Here is a 17,523-nt window from a genome sequence, read left to right as displayed (position 1 = left end):
TATAGCTTGAGTAGATGTGTTCAAATCGGGACAATGTCTAAAATTTGTCCCTATTGCAAGGCCTTGAAATTCAATGGTGAAACAATGGGAATGTGTTGCGCCTCAGGAAAAGTTAAACTTCCTCTATTGGCAGCACCACCAGAGCCATTGAAGACGACTGAATGCTTGCCTGAAAAATTCTAATTTATGGGCACACGTAAAAATATTAAAATTAACTACAAATATGCGTGTCCGATTGCAAAACGATGACTCTGGTCAAACATTTTCAGATCAATTGCTGACAATTGGAAACGGAAAGCTCCCAGTAGAATCAATTTCAGGACGTATACAACTACCTGCTGATTTCTGTAATTTAGTGACTTCCAAAAATGAATTGATTGAAAAAGTATTTCCGAATATTCTAAAAAATTATAAAAATAATAAACGGCTAAGTGAAAGAGCGCTTCTCGCACCCAAAAATATAGACGTCCACGAAATCAACAATATTGTTTTGACCAAGATTCGAGACCAGGCAGTCCTTTACAAGTCAGTCGACACAGTTTTGGAACCAAATGAAGCGGTTAATTATCCATCTGAATTTTTAAATTCCATAGATCTTTCAGGGTTTCCACCACACGTGCTACAACTAAAAATAGGCGTACCAATAATACTTTTAAGAAATATAAACCCACCAAAGCTTTGCAATGGCACTCGACTTGCCGTAAAAAAAACAATGGAAAACCTAATAGAGGCCACAATCTTGACAGGGCCTTTTGAGGGTGAGGCTGTTCTTATTCCTCGCATTCCCATGATTCCAACGGATCTGCCTTTTCAATTTAAAAGATTGCAATTCCCAATTCGATTAGCATTTGCAATCACCATTAACAAAGCTCAAGGTCAATCATTAGAAAAATGTGGTATAGATCTTAATACTGATTGTTTTTCCCATGGACAATTGTACGTTGCATGTTCGAGGGTCGGTAAACCTGACAATCTATTTATATGCAGCGACAATTGGACAGCGAAGAATGTTGTATATTCGCAAGTTTTACGCAGTTAATTTGTATTGTATCTATCTATCTATCTATCTATATAAAAACGAGTTGTGTGGATGCATGTTTGTTTGTTTGTAAAAAGAGCGTTTGCATATGACGTCATTATTGGTACATACGGCTTTGTATATGCACAGACAATGGGAAAGCCAAGAATGTTGTTTATTCGCAATTTTTACGTAGTTTGAAACACATATATAAATCTATCTATATTCACAGGTGGGACACAGGGACACAACTACAATGGCGCATAACTAATATGGCGCGTAACGACTTACGCGCGCGGGGGGGCTTGGGGGGGGGGCGAAGCGCCCCACCAACTAGGTGTTAGCAATCACCATCAACAAAGCACCGGGACACAAATGACGACCGGGACACAGGGAGTATAAATGACGACCAGGACATAAGTAAAAAAAAAACTAAAAAAACTTAAAAAAAAATAAAAACTACAAAAAAAACTAAAAAGAAAAAAACAACTAAAAACAAATAAAAAAAGCTAAAAAACTAAAAAAGAAAAAAAGTAAAAAAGCAAAAAAAATGAAAAATAAAGGAGAAAAACAAAACTAAAAAACGAATGTATATACAGACCGGGACACCGGGATACAAATGACGACCGGGACACAGGGAATATAAATGACAACCGGGAGACAGGGACACAACTACAACGGGGACGCCGGGGGGCACAGGGGGATATAAATGACGACCGGGACACAAGCAGTATAAATGACGCCCGGGACACTCAAAGAGAAATCACAGAATGGGACACCGGGACACAAATGACGACCGGGACACAAGGAATATAAATGACGACCGGGACACACGGACAAAACTACAAAGGGGACGCCGGGGGGCACAGGGGGATATATAAATGACGATTGCGACACAGAGAATGGTCGATTAGGAATCACCATCAACAAAGCTAAAGGGCAATCATTAGAATCATGAGGTATAGATCTGAATACGGATTGTTTTCCCATGGACCATTATATGTTGAATGTTCAAGAGTCGGTAAACCTGACAATCTATTTATATGCACAGACAATGGGACAACAAAGAATGTTGTATATTCGCAAGTTTTACGTAGTTAAAAACATATATATATATATATATATATATATATATATATATATATATATATATATATATATATATATATATATATATATATATATATATATATATGTATATATATGTATATATATATATATATATATATATATATATATATATATATATATATATATATATATATATATATATATATATATATATATATATATATATATATATATATTCACAGGTGGGACATAGGGACACAACTACAATGGCGCGTAACTAATATGGCGCGTAACGACTTACGCGGGCGGGGGGGCTTGGGGGGGGGGGCGCGAAGCACCCCCACCAACTAGGTGTTGGGGTGGCGCGAAGCGCCACTCCAACAGCTAGTATATATATATATATATATATATATATATATATATATATATATATATATATATATATATATATATATATATATATATATATATATATATATATATAATATATATATAATATATATATAATATATATATATATAATATATATATATATATATATATATATATATATATATATATATATATATATATATATATATATTTACATCTATATCTATGTACACGATTATGGATTTTAGGAAAAAGGTGTTCAACATATTTTGGATGAGTCGATTTCCATGACAAAATTTTTAAAGTAGAAATTGTGATGATTCTAAAAGTTTGGGTAAACTTGTCCGTGTGGGCATGGTACATGGATAAAATTCATTAATAAATTGTGAGCAGGTTAAGGTTAGCAAATTCTTTTTTTTATTGTTTGCGTTATATGCCTTATTATGCGTTTTTGTTATTGCTATGTGCTATTGTTCCTGTTATATTTGTTATTATTATATGTGTAAGTGCTGTTTTTTTTTCGCCATGGTCCAAAGAGACTTCTGTTGCAATAGATCTATACATCTATCTTTCTAGTTGTTGCTAAGATTAAGAAAATCTAAAAACATTAATTAATTAGAAAAAGAAGATGAAGACGAAAAACCGACCTTCGATGTCTTCCTCTCGAAAGGCTCCTGCTCCTGCTTCTCTTTTTGTCTCCATCAAGAGCAGAAAATAACAAAGAGCTGTCTTTTGCCATCTTCATTGCTTCTTCAATTTCTTTCTGCACAACGTCACTACTTTTCATTTGTGGCTTCTGTATATTTGTAATCGAATGTGCTATCTTTGCTTCTCTGCTTCCAAGCATTTTTCCATTCTGCTTAAATGCATTCACTATTTCTTCTTGTTTCCCAAATTCAACAAGACCATAATAAGCATCTTCATCTTCTTGACTTTTACACAAACGGTAATAAGCCACTTGAGAGCCAACCTCAGAAAAGAAATCAAAAACCTCTTTTGCAGTTACATTAGGATCAATGTCCACCAAAACTAAGGTACGTCGAGTTTCCTCCATTGTGCGTCCATCTGTACGAGCGGGCAATATTGGATAAGGAGGCAGTTTGTTCAAACGCAAATTTGGATCATAGGTGGATAGCATTGTCTTTGGAGGAATGCCCTGGATGTGATTTACACAGTGATTCGGCAATTTAGGTTCAAGGAGCCCAGGAATTCCAGTAGAAGCCATTTCTAGAGCTGGTGTCTCATCTGGAATATCCCCATCTAACCAAGGTGTAACAATCAGTGCTCTGTCAATGTAAATAGTGTTATTAAGCTGTAAAGCAACAGGAAGAGATCTTTCATTTATGTACTTGACATAGCAGAGTCGTGTTTGAATAGGCATTCCCGTCATGTCACGACTAGTGGGATATAGGCGAATGTCTTCCAACTTGCCAACATATCCAAATAAAGTCTGCATCTGATCTCGAGTTGTTTGGGCAGCAATGTTGGCAACTTGAATAACCCGACTTGGAATTGAGAGATTAGAATTTTCTTCATCTTCTTCCTTATTGGTCATCATGAATGACCTAAAAAACAAACAAAATACAGTTTATAGGGATAGTGTCATGGAGCATATTTAGATGCTGTAGGTATTAAAAGCACGCACCAGAATTTTTAGGCTGGCGAGGTATCAAAATGACAAAAAAATATATAGGAAATGAAGACCCAGTCATATAAAGTGGAAGTTTCACCCACCCCCCCAAGGTTAGCCCCATCGCTATCCCCCAAAAAACCATGACTTAAAATGTTCTTTTTTACAAATATTTGGTCGTTGTCCTGCTAGAACAAAATTCTGTTAACCGACCAAGGGAATATTGCTTTGCCACCTATGAACACAAATATACAGAAGATAGGAGAAACCTTACCTAAAATTGGTCTACACGAGGCTTCCTAACAGATCAGAAGATAATGGTCTAAAGTGTTTTTCTAAACCAATCCCCTACTTTCGAAACTTACAAGTCTATTTCTTTCCCCTTAAACAATAAAAAAGTTTATGAAGAGTCGAGTTGAAATTCTTGGCATTAATTTGAAAATGGACTTTAAACAGATGAATCAAGACCATAGCTGTCCTACCAATAGTTTTGCAAGTGAATAAGGACTCGAGGTTACCAATGCAAGCTGTTTAAATACAAGGATGAACTTCGTCAACAGCAACCATAAATACATTCAAGAAGTTGCTTTAGCTGTTAGCACTGCCACAGATTAAAGGACACAAATAAAGGAACTTGAGAGATCTAGTTGCTTTATAGTTGCGATCTAGTTGCTATATATATATATATATATATATATATATATATATATATATATATATATATATATATATATAAATATATATAAAGGCTTGCTGTGCATTCTACAATATACTTAGTCAGACCTATTATCTAAACTTCTATTTAGCCAGTACAAAATTAACAATGAGAACCATGCATTTAGCCATTTTATCCTTGAAATTTTTCAGATTAGATGCCTTTTTTCTCTGTCATTAGTTTTTTTGGCTCATACACCCATAATAGTGAGCAATAATTACCAGCAAATTTTAATCACTCTTACAGGGAATAAGCTGCTTGTCAAGTAGGAACTCTCAGGAAGTATTGTGTTTCAGGAATTGTATTCTCATTTCTCCAAAATAGTAACCATAAAGATTTTTTTTTATACTATTTTAATTGAATTATATACTAATTTGGGTACATGCATCAACAGTAAGAATTATCCAACAGCGGAGAGTATTTTCAAATAAATTAGGTCTCTCATATCTTCAAGAGCTACATAACACTATTTTGTCTCTATAAACAATTAAATAAAGAAGAATAAAAGAGAAATCTTAATAAATTTTAAAAACGTCTAGAAAATTGAGACCCAAAAATTTCCCAATTATTCCCTACTACTAGTTCATGTCCTAGTTTCACTGGGTTTACTCATAGAAAACAGAGATGCAAAAATAATTTTTTTATAACTTTTATATATGAAAAGTTTTTATATTTATGTTTTTAGATTTTACACCTCCCTTAGTTCTACCCTAGGATGGATGATAGACTCTTTATCAACAAGTGAAATGAATCATTTTTAATAGAATTCTGAAAAAGGTTATCCCTTTTCAAGGCTAACCAACTCGGCTTTTATATTAATTGGATGCTTGTTTGCTGTGACCAATTTATGATTCATCACCAGTCTGATACTTCTTCTAAATCTACCGATAAACCACGTCAAATTCATGCGTTTTGAAACTAAGACTCGAGGATTTCAACCTTCAGGTTGAAATCCTCAACCTTCAGGTTCATCTCTAACTTGAGTCAACAGATTTATAAAAAAAATATCAAGGGACAGAGAGAGGAAGTGAACAAGAGGGTGAATTTTGATTTGGTATTCTTTAATTCTGTTGGAACTGCATGTAATGATGAAAATAGGAAGTAGGCTAATTGAATATTCAAAAGTGGTCGAAAAATGGCTCGCAAATTTATGTGGCATAAGTAAAAACTAAGTTGCTGAATATAGAAAAATGAGCAAAAAAAACTTAACTAAATTAAATACACTCGTCAAGTTTAAGGACCAATCAACCTAAAGTGAAGTGGTTGGCATGTGCTAGTATATTCAATCAATCAATAAGGACTATTGTTAGCACCACAACCCACACTTCATAAAAAAAAACTAATCTGAAATGAATTTAAGCAACCAAAAAGGTTAGGTTAATCTGTTTGCTGCCTCAAATCCTAACAACAAAAATTTGTAGTCTATTCCAGACAAAAGAACAATAAAACAGTCATTCAAATTATTCAATACGCATCAACAAGTGGATTGGCTGTCATACCAACACGTTTCAATTGGGCTAGCAAAGTGACCTCGAATCTAAAAATCGTTTCTATAATTTTTTATATTGCGCATAAAATGTTTTTCTATGTTTTTGTGAATTTATGTCAGCCCAGATGTATCCCTTTCCCAAAATAAGTTCATGCTTCTTTAGTCTTTAGCTTGTTTCTTAAACTATCAGAGAATTAATATTCAAAATTGTACGCAGTAGAATTGCATACAACATCAACATGCATGCAGTAGAACTGCTTATTAGCTGCACTACCCATCAATTGAATAATATAATTTCTATTTGTTTTTATTTGTATTTTGTATTTTATTTGTTTTTATTTGTATCAATAAAATTTGTTTTTATTGAACAGCTTGACATATGAAATTTATCTACAATAAATTTGTACACATATTTAGTGTTCAACATATTTTACTGTAAATTGAATTTTTTGTAAGGTATTTTTTTTTTCGCACAATCAAGAAATCTCCCGTTCCTTAATGCATCAACAAAGTTAAGAGTTATATTTCCTCAATATATCAAGAAATTTAGGATAACATATTTTTACTCAATTGACTTTTTCTTATGAATTCTGATCATGCTTGGATATATTTTGACATAAGTATATAGCTTAATTAAAAAAATCTAATTAATTGAAAAAATCATAACTTAATTAAATAAAACCAGGCAAGTATGCACCATTGTATCTCGGATTTACAGTGAGAGAAGGAGGCGATATAGAAAACCCTGTTTATAGTGATTTTCGTTCGTTTTAAACTTGATTTGCATATTAAATTTAACTTTCACTCGTTCCTAGATTAATCTATTTATTCACACTATTATATGTTGTATGTTTCTTTGCTATGATTGCTTATTTAATTTCTGTTCATTTTGGGTTTCGTACTTCAATAGCAAAATATTTTTGTTCGTTTTAAGCTTGATTAGCATATTCAACTTAAGCTTTACTCGTTTTAAGATTTATTTACTCATTTATAGTATTACCTGTTGTGTGTTTTGACTATGATTGTTTATTTAATTTCTGTTCGTTTTGGGTTTCATTTATTCTTTAATAGTAATTTCCGGTTGCTTTGAGTTTGAATTTTAACATTTATTTGTATCTGTTGATCTTAAGTTTAACATGGCTTTTACTTTTCTTTGAAAAATTTCTTTTTTGGAAAGTTTTTTTTTTTATTTAATTTTTGTTCGTTTTTGATTGCAAAAAGTTTCAAGTTTTAAAAAATCCCTTATTTCAAAATCATTTTTTTTTACATCAAACTTTAACCAAAGTATCAAAGTCAACAAGGCATCGCAGTAAACAAAGCATCAAAGTAATAATAAGGAACTTGCATAACTTACAGTACTTGCACCGTCAATGAAAGTTGCCACGTAAATCACTAAATCCGAGTATCAAAGTAAACAAAGTACCGAAGCACCAATAAGCAAGTTGCGTAACTCAGAACCATTTCTCCAAGGCTGGGTGGGTGGGGGGGGGGGGGGTTCAACCCCGGAAGAATAGTTATTTAGCCTAAGAACTATTTTGAACAAAATGGCTATCTCAAAATTTTGACCAGATGCCCTTTGGGAAAGTGTTCGAACCCGGAATCATAGCTGTTTGACATTTGAACGATTTCGAACAAAATGGTTAACTCAAAATTGTGATCGGAATCATTTAGAAAAAAGGCGTGGGGGGGTGCTTACCGTTTGATTACTCTTATATTTTAAAAATGGAGCTAGAACTTTCGATTTCAATCAAATGAGTCTTTTAAACCTTAAATATGAGCACCTTAAATATGAACAATAGATAGCTTGCATAATTTACAGCTCTTACCCTAGAGACAGTGGAAGGTTTTTGTCAACTCCAAGGCATAATTATTTTAATTACTTCACCTTAGGACTATTTTGGACATAATGACCATCTAAATATTTTGATCGGATTCATTTGTGGAAGAGTGAGCGTGGAGGGGGGGGGGGGGCCTTGGTGCCCTCTAATCATATTTGACTCTTAAAAATGGCACTAGAAATTTTTATTTCCAATTGAGTGAACACCCTTCGAAGTTTATAACATCATCCCTTGTAACACAATATTGAAGCTATTAAAGATTTATTAATTCATTTATATTTGCATATATTATCTTTATGTTTGCTATGATCGTTAATTTACAATAGTACAGTCAATCTAAGGTTTATCCTCAAACGAATTGCAACATTTTTGATTCTGGTATCATTCGAACCGGAAAAAAATTCTCTACAACAATGTAAAAATTGGCCAAAATCGGATGAGGCGAAATCGACCGTTCTTCATCTTTTCTTAATGGAACTGCTAATGCGGAAAATAAGTCGTTTCCATGTCAATTCACCCCCTCGCCCACCCTAAACGTGACCACCCCGAATTCTTAGGATCACATAAAAAAAAATTCACAACTAGCTAAATCATTGATTCCAATTTGAACAAAATATCACAGATAATTCATCACATTCATTTAATTAATCACATGTCTTCTTCATCTTCAATTTGGACCTGAGCACTAGAGCAGCTAGTTCATTTGCAAGATTTGCAAGCGATGGCACATTCAATGCCATTTCGATGACAGCTGCATCGACCGCTATCACAGGATTTCTTACAGCCACACTTCAAGACGGTGAGAATTTTCTTTGGCGCCGCTGGAAGATCCGTGAAGATAGGGTGCAGCATGCTGTTCTTAAGTCTCTGCCCCAATTCTCAGGATCAAGGGCAGGGCTCTGAAGCCCATTCCAGTGGGAAGATTGGTCCAAAAATAGTGAAATTACACTGCTGCTAAAGAAGGATGTAAATCTTAGGGATGAACAAAAGTTGTGGACGTTGCTACTTTCTGCTGAAAGACTCGGCGTTGGTAACTGTCAAGATTGTCAGTAGATTTTCCACTCTACAATATAGAAAGTGCAGCTTCTCCTGCTGCTTCAATCTCTTCTTTTGAAGCACCAATTCTTTGAAAACGTTGAAGCATTTTCCCAAAAACTGTTTGTTGTCTCTCAGCCGTTTAAGCGCAATCCCTTTGCCAAATCCATGGTGATGGGAAGCTGTGTCGAAGCCAAGAATTACATGAGTAAAACGAAGCAGTTTGCAGGTTTCAGTCCCAATCTTCTTAACAATGGCTTCAATATCCCAAGTTGCACCTGAAGTGGTTGACTTACACTGACTGTGCAGGTAGATCTTGTGGTGCTCAGGAATACAATGATAAAGTAACAGCACCAACAAGCCGGTATCGTCACCGATAACTACTGTGTCCAAAGTCTTTAAACACTCAACCACTGTAAACACAATAAGCAAGTCAGCATAAGCTTTGGCTTGGATAGTTTTCAGGCCTTTGCCTCGTAAACAATCAGAAAGTGCATTGACGAAACGGGCTTTATTCTTTTTGCACAAAAGAAATTTCTCTTTTTGGGTGGTCAGTCCCATTTCTGGGCTAAACAAAAATTCCAGTCCAGAGATATGGTTTCGCTTAAGATGAGTCATATCTTTTGTCGAAAAAGCGATATCGTAGCCATCAAAGACAATAATGGCGTCCAGATATTTGGCAAAATACTCGAAACGCAGTTCCAGTATTGGTCTAAGATATCCAAATATGTTTCTTTCTTTGCCCAAAGAATCCTGTGAAACAAAGCGCCCACGTCTAAGACCTAGGTGTAATTCAAACAATGCTTTTCTCCAATAATATCAATTTCTGAAACTCGCTCTGGGCTAGAGCTTGGCTAGCTCTGGTTTGTTTGGCTTTTGGAACGTAATTTAATAGTGTTGCAGATTCAAACTGTTTGGATTAATTTGCCCCTGGTCATTAACATTTCATACAAGTACAGAGGTTGAAAGATCTTATTCTAATTGTGGGGTGTCCACGATAAATGCCGTGGCCTTTACAAACGAAAAGAAAATAAGAACAAATAAAAATTTATGTGTCATTAGAAACACGTATTTAAAAGTGTTCTAGAGCATGTTATGGAATAGCTTATCTTTGTACAAAAAAAATATAAAAGAAAAACTTATTAGTTGTTCATGAGGCTCTGATTAAGTTCGCATAATTATAAGACTTCATTTCTGTTTGTCTTAAATTTTGATTAATAAAAAAAAGAAGTTTTTCAAAGAAAATTAAAGAGCTATAATAAACCAAAAAAGATCAGACATAAGGTGAAATATTTTCCAAACGTAAAACCACCACAACTCACCATCTCAATCAAAAGAGCCGCCTCTGATGTTTATATGACCACCCCTTACATAAAACCTTTTCTGCCCCTGGGGAAAACTTACAATACTTTCACAGGGCTCTGAGAGGGGGGGGGGTGTGTGTTGACCCCCTGAGCTTTTGTTATCTGATCTTTTTTAACTATTTTTAACAAAATGGATATCTCAAAATTTTGATCAGATGCATTTGGGGGGAAAGGGCCTTGAGGTGGGGGAGCTTGTTGCCCTCTGATCACTTTCAATTCTTTAAAAGGGCAATAGAAATTCTTATTTACAATCAAATGAGCCCCCTTCGAATTTTATACTACCATCTTTTCTGTAAAAACCTTATATGCCCCTGGAACATAATTCACAACACTTGCCTCCTAGTTCTGGTGGTCTGTGTTATCCCTGTAATCTTTTTTATATGATCTTTGGTCTAGTTTGAACAAAATGGCTATGTAAAAAATTCGATCAGACACATTTCTGGGAAAAGCTTGGTAGGGGGGTGAGGCTAGTTGCCATTGGATCACTTTTGACTCTTGAAAAACGAATCATTTGAGCCCACTCCGATAGAAAACTTTCATGTTTTCTATCCCAAAGCATAGAAAACCATCCCGGCATAGAAAACTTTCTATGCCCCCAGGGCATAGGTGACAACCCTTTCCCCGGGCTCAGGGGGGGGGTATGTTGATCCCAAAGTTTTTGTTGTCTGATTGTTGGACTGCTTCAAACAAACTGGCAATCTCAAATATTTGATCAGATGCATTTGGGGAAAAGAGGGTGTGGGGGGGAGGGGGGTCAGAGGGGTAGATATCCCCCACTCCCTTTTGACTCATAAAAAGATAACTAGAATTTTCAATTTCCTATCAAATGAGCCACCTCTGAAGTTTATAAAAGCATCCCTTCTAGAAGTACCATATATGCCTGCAGGGCATGACTTGCAACACCTTCCCCCAGGCCCTGGGGGGTTGTGTTGCCACAGATTTTTTTTTATCTGATCTTTGAACTATTTTAACAAAATTACTCTTTCAAAATTTTTATCAGATGTATTTTGAGAAAAAGGAGTATGGGGGGGCTAGTTGTCCTCTGATCACTTGTGACTCTTTAAAAGGGCACTAGAACTTTGAATTTCCAATCAAGGTTCGCTTCCAGTCCAAAAGAGTATTATATTGCAATTCAGGAGCAGTTCTGGTTTTGAAGGTAGTCTATTTTTCATCTATCTCATTGGTGGGATAGGTCTAATCAGAAAATCTATCTTTTTTAGTTTTGTATATATTCTATGGCTATATCTGAGACCAGTGAAGGGGGGGGGGGTGACAAAAACATTAAAATGATGTTTGGAAAGAATATAAAATAAGCACCCTGATGCAACTAGGCTAACACATCTAATAAAAATTATTATTGGTGTAGAGAAAATATGCTCAGCTTTTGCCCTCTGCATCACCAAACAAAAATTTAAAAATTACCAAAGATTCACATATTATAAATCAAAGAAATTAAAATTGAAAAAGAATAAAAATAAAATACAAATCAAATCATCTTCTCTTCTCACCACCCTCTTGTGACTGGTAAAAAACAAGCAAACTAATAATACCAATAAAACTACAGCCAGGGGAAAATATTTGTTGAAAAAACAAAAACTCCCAATGCCTCTCATATTTATATCCCTTTATCTTTACTAGCATGGGTAAAACCTAAAACGAGAGGCGTGGATATCTTCAGGCCCAATGATTCAATTTCTGATTAGAATTTTTTCCCAATTCGTGAAACAAGGGCATTCTGAGAGGATGTGATCAATTATCTCATCAATATTTACACACCTATAAAAAGGACAACTTGCTATCTGAGAGAAATATAATGCTTGATGTGATCTGGTCATTGCATTCCCATTTCTCAGAGGGAAAATGGAGCTTCAATTTTCCTATTTGGGTGAATAAGGTCATGTGGGATATAATGCCCTACAAAAGACAAAACATATATATTAATAGCTGCAATATGAGTTGTATTAATTCTAAGAAAATTTGCAGCAGAGGTTATTGACTTCAAGGATTCATTTACAGTGATAGCAACCTTCCAAGTAATTGGGTGGTGAATAGCCTGTTTTGCAATACTGTCAGCAAGTTTGTTTCCCTTAATCATTATGTGAGAAGGAATAGATCATTTTCAGTCAAAGAGTCTGAGAAGACATTATTTTCTGAAGCTTCTCCTGTAGATGAAAAATGTTAGGAATAATTTTCCTTGCCTCTTTTTCAGATCAAAAAGAACACTTTTAGAATCAGAGAAGATAACAAAAGCACATGATCCAGCAGAGTATCCTAAGCTTTTTGGAGAGCAAGCCATTCTGCATGGAAAATAGAAGTTCCATCTGAAACTCTAATCTCAACTGATGAGCCATTCCATTTAGAAAAAAGTCTATGGATGCCTTTCCATTTCTTTAGACTGATCCATCAGTAAATATCTTTTTTCAAATTGTAAATTCTGCCATTTTAGCTAATGTTAGTTGACAAAGGATTTGATTGTTCATCTTAGTCCTAGGGCAAAACAAGCCAGGGGTATTTATATCTATGGCGTTATCTATGTTATTAGAAGGGTTAGAGGAAATCTGAGTCTGGCAAGAAAAGATTAGATTTTCAAGAACACCAATACCATCCAGCAAGGAAGACAACTTGATAATGACTGGACTACTATATGGCTTCCAATTTTCACAGGAAAATGTGTGATTTGTGAAACACTTCTCGAAAACATGGTAGTTTTGATTGGTGTTAAGTTTCATAAAGTAATTAGAGGAAAGTTTCAAGAACCTTTTTTTTCTAAAGAAGGGATAGTAACATCATTGAAAACTGCTGCAATGGCTGTACTTTTTAGTGCATCTGTGATTAGCCTCATGCCATTGTGTGCTATTGATTCTATTTTAGAAATTAACTTTCTTAAAGATGAGTAATACACAGGGAGACAATATTCAATCTTTCCATATACTATAGACATGAATAGTTTTCAAAGTCCATTGCCCAGCAACAGCTTGCATAAAATTTAGCTGTTTTTCAAGTTCATCTCTCAGATAAGAGATATGAACATTCCAATTTAACTTATTTTTTTAAGCCAGACACCAAGAAACTTCACATTCCTGTCAAAATGAATATACTGGTTATAGAGGCAGATTGATTGAGGGACATCATGCCTATAATCACTTTTCCAAGAAAAAGCCATAACAGCAGTTTTTAGGACAGAAAAAAAAACACGTTTTTTTGTTAGTAAGCCTTATTGATAGTTTATCAATTGCTCCATGGAGCATGGGTTGACATGTTTCAGGAGACAGGCCTTCAGTTCAAAGGGCTAAGTCATCTGCATATAAGGCAAATTTTATTGAGGGTATATCAGCCAAAATAATATCATTAATCACTATGTTGAAAAGAAGAGGACCTAAGACTCATCTTTGAGGAACACCTAATGAAACCAATTTAGCAGAGTACTGCCTTGCACCAATTCTGAAATTTTTTCCCAACATTAAATTAATGAACCTGCCTAAGGATTGCAAAGGGGTCCAAACTATCATAAGCTGTCTTTATTGCTTTAAATTGCATTGCCCAACAAAATAGGAAAGCATCATGTAGATTTGCTGGTAGTGATATATATTTGAAACTTTCATATATATATATATATATATATATATATATATATATATATATATATATATATATATATATATATATATATATATATATATATATATATATATATATATATATATATATATATATATATATATATATATATATATATATATATATATATAAATATATATATATATATATATATATATATAAATATATATATATATATATATATATATATATATATATATATATATATATTTATATATATTAACAACTGACAGAGGAAGCTGATTAACAATCTCAATATTATAACTAATGCTTCTATAGATGACTGGACATCAATATTAACAACAGAGCTAATCAAATCATTTCTCACAAGTGTCAAAAGGCCTCCACCTTTTTGAGAAGAGAGATTAAGGACCATATCTTTTGTATGTATTGTATAATTCTTAATGTTAAATTTTCAACCAGAGGACAAATTGAATTCTTGGATGTAGACAATTTCTGGAGATTCAATATCCAAAAACTCAACCAGATGATCCATGGATAAATCTATTGTGTTAGATTGAACTATTTTCATTCTAAACTGCTGTGTTTGATACTAAGGGTTGTTTCTGTTTGTATTAGGTTTAAAATAGGTAAGAGTGCACTTGCATTTCTTTTGAGGAATTGACTTTTTGTTGAGGAAGGTTTTTTTGTGATTTCTGATGTTGATTTTGAAGGTGAATCTGAGATTGGGATAGAGTCAATAGATTTCAAGTCATCCTCAGAAACAGAATGATTTGGGGTTGAATCTATAAGTGTTTTATTATACAATGCATGTGAGGTGCTAAGAGCCTGAAACAATTTTTCCAAACAACCTGAGATTGAATCTTCAATCTGTTTAAACTTTGAGGGTAGAAATGAATTGATCATTTCAGGAATTCTAACTGTTAAGATTTCATCAATTATTTTTAATCAGGGGTTTTAAGACTCTTTATTGTGTTATGCTTGATTTAAAGGACATTTGCACACTTTTTTTTGCAGCACCAATAATGAACTTTTTTGTACTACCTTAACAAAAACCTTTTCAATATTCTTTACTATGGGACATACTTTGTCTTAAGCATGATGGTTTCCAAGACAACTAGGCCACTTGAACAGTGCATTATTTTCTCTCTTAATAAGACAAGATGATGTTAGGTGGCTGTTGGCATATCTTGAACATCTAGATTTACTGCAACATACTTTGGTAGTGATTGCATATCATGACATGGGGAATATATGTTGTGACCTTTATTTCTATATGCAAAATAGAAATAAATTCAGGGAGGTCAAGTGAGGGATTAATAATAAAACCAGGAATTCTAACTATCAAAATTTCATCAATTATTTTTTAATTAGGGGTTCTAAGACTCTGCTATGTTGACATGATTAGGCTTAGAGTAGAGTTTTCAGGGGTTTAAAATCTTCATTAGAAAGAACTGGAGCCATGTCTTCTGGTTGTATGCTTGATTTAAGAATATCAGCATATTTTTTTTTGTAGCACCAATGGTGATTTTGCTTGTACTGCCTTAACAAAAACCTTTTCAATATTCTTTGCTATGGGACATAGTTTGTCTTAAGCATGATGGTTGCCAAGACAATTAGGCCACATGAACTGCGCATTAGTTTCTCTCTTAATAGGACAAGATGATGTTAGGTGACCATTGGCACATCTTGAGCATCTAGGTTTACTGCAACATACTTTGGAAGTGGTTGTAGATTATGACATGGGGAATACATGTCTTGACCTTTTTCCCCCATGCCCAAAATAGAAACAAATTCAGGGAGGTCAAGTGAGGGAGTAATGATAAAACAATCAACATTTATCTTATCAGATGTCTGATGACCAAAGAGTGTATACACTATTGCAACACCTTGGTCCTTCAGGTCCTCTAATGAAGTCTCTACAGTAAAAACAGGTTTCTTAAATAATAAAAAAAAATAGATTATCAAAGAAAACCAACCCCTCAGGCATGAAGTTCTTATTAAGATTGTGTAAAAATGATTATCAGTTCATTTGTCAATAGATAAGTTTATCTATCATCTATTCATGCATCATTCCTAGGGCAGACCTAAGCTAGATAGTAATGGAACTAAGATAGTTATAAAAACTATAAGTTTTCCAAGTGTTTGGTTAAATGGAACAGATAAACAGCAGGAGTAGCCTAAGTATGACATTGTTGTCACCTGTAAAATCACCAGATGAAACTATTCCTACTGAATCAGGGGAACCAGAACTTTACAATGGCATTCTAAGCACTACAGAGAAATAAGGAATAAGAAATTCCACAAAACCAGTCACAAGATGAAAAGAAGAAAAGGAAAAGTTGCTTAAATACCTTAATAATAACCTTTAAATCAATAAACAAAAGAAACTGAAAAATTAGCAAAAAGGGTAAAATTCTAGTTTAGTGACTTGTTACTATCTCAGAAAGGGGTTAGGTTAGGAAAAATGAAACTTTCAGAGATGGGTCTATAGGCTAAAGTATGTCCTGGGAAGGTATTTTGAATCACCTACCTCCACTCCCTCTCTCTCTCTAGAGGGTACTAACCTTTGATAACCTTTAAAAATATGTGTGTTATAAAAGTGAAAACTTTCAAAATAGATCTTCTGCTTGAATGAAGTAGCCTACAACAAAATTATTTTCAGCTTCACAACTTTGCTCAATCCCAATTTGTAAGGTTTTAAAGATATGCAAATACATTTCCTAAATTTTGAACAAAAAAATATTGATATGGCTAAGAATTTTACTCAAATAACAGGAATTGCATTTTCAGAACTAAAGGCAGAGACAAAGCAAATGGTAGGCTAACTGAAAATCGAGGTAAAATGTAGTTTTGTCAAAATTTCAATAGGTATAGACCTATCATGCAGGCGAACTTCAGGGCCCTCTATTCAGGCCCTTCACTAGGGAGTAGTACTTTAGCCTGTATACCCATTCCCAAACTTTCATTTTCCCAACCTAACTCCTTTCGGAGATTGCAAGAAGCCACTAAACTAGAATTTTACCGCAAGTAGTTTTATTAATTTTATCTTTCTGGAGTCAATAAAAAAAAACTCTTACAAATAAATTCAATAAAAATCTTACAATTTAATTAAATGTTTACTGATAGACAATGAAAACGATGCAAGTTCAGTGTTGTCAACTACTAGAAAATTGAAATAATCGATCTTAACATATGGAAACACTTGCTTTTTCTTTTGATGTAAGGGCCTTTGGGTACTAGATTATTTTGTCTTGTTCATTTTTGACATCCACTCAAATCTGGCAGTGCCGTTAATAAATTTTGACTTGATAGAGTCTCCAGCAATTACAGTGGCTTAAAATGTGTACAGTCGTTTAGAAGATTTTAGAAACTCGAAGAAGGCTGTTGTTAGATTTTTATCTCTGGAGGA

At 34.0% G+C, this 17,523-nt stretch overlaps 1 protein-coding gene across 4 annotated transcripts in view; it reads right to left on the bottom strand.

Moving 5' to 3' along the window:
* The window catches only part of LOC136037649 (probable splicing factor, arginine/serine-rich 7), a 40,849-nt gene extending 23,562 nt beyond the window's left edge, over positions 1–17,287 (bottom strand). Inside the window, exons 1-2 of one of the 4 annotated variants that reach the window (XM_065720378.1) lie at positions 17,216–17,287; positions 3,109–4,026 (exon numbers count right to left, since the gene is read on the bottom strand). In XM_065720378.1, the coding sequence (XP_065576450.1) occupies positions 3,109–4,019 (911 nt within the window). In that variant the 5' untranslated portion in view covers positions 4,020–4,026; positions 17,216–17,287. The other 3 variants (XM_065720386.1, XM_065720369.1, XM_065720359.1) reach the window with 3 other exon arrangements.
* Positions 17,288–17,523: the final 236 nt, after the last annotated feature.

Source organism: Artemia franciscana, chromosome 2, assembly GCF_032884065.1.
Source record: "Artemia franciscana chromosome 2, ASM3288406v1, whole genome shotgun sequence".
NCBI lineage: Eukaryota > Metazoa > Arthropoda > Branchiopoda > Anostraca > Artemiidae > Artemia > Artemia franciscana.
Note: the sequence above shows the minus strand (reverse complement) of the source record. Positions and strands in the feature narration are given on the sequence as shown.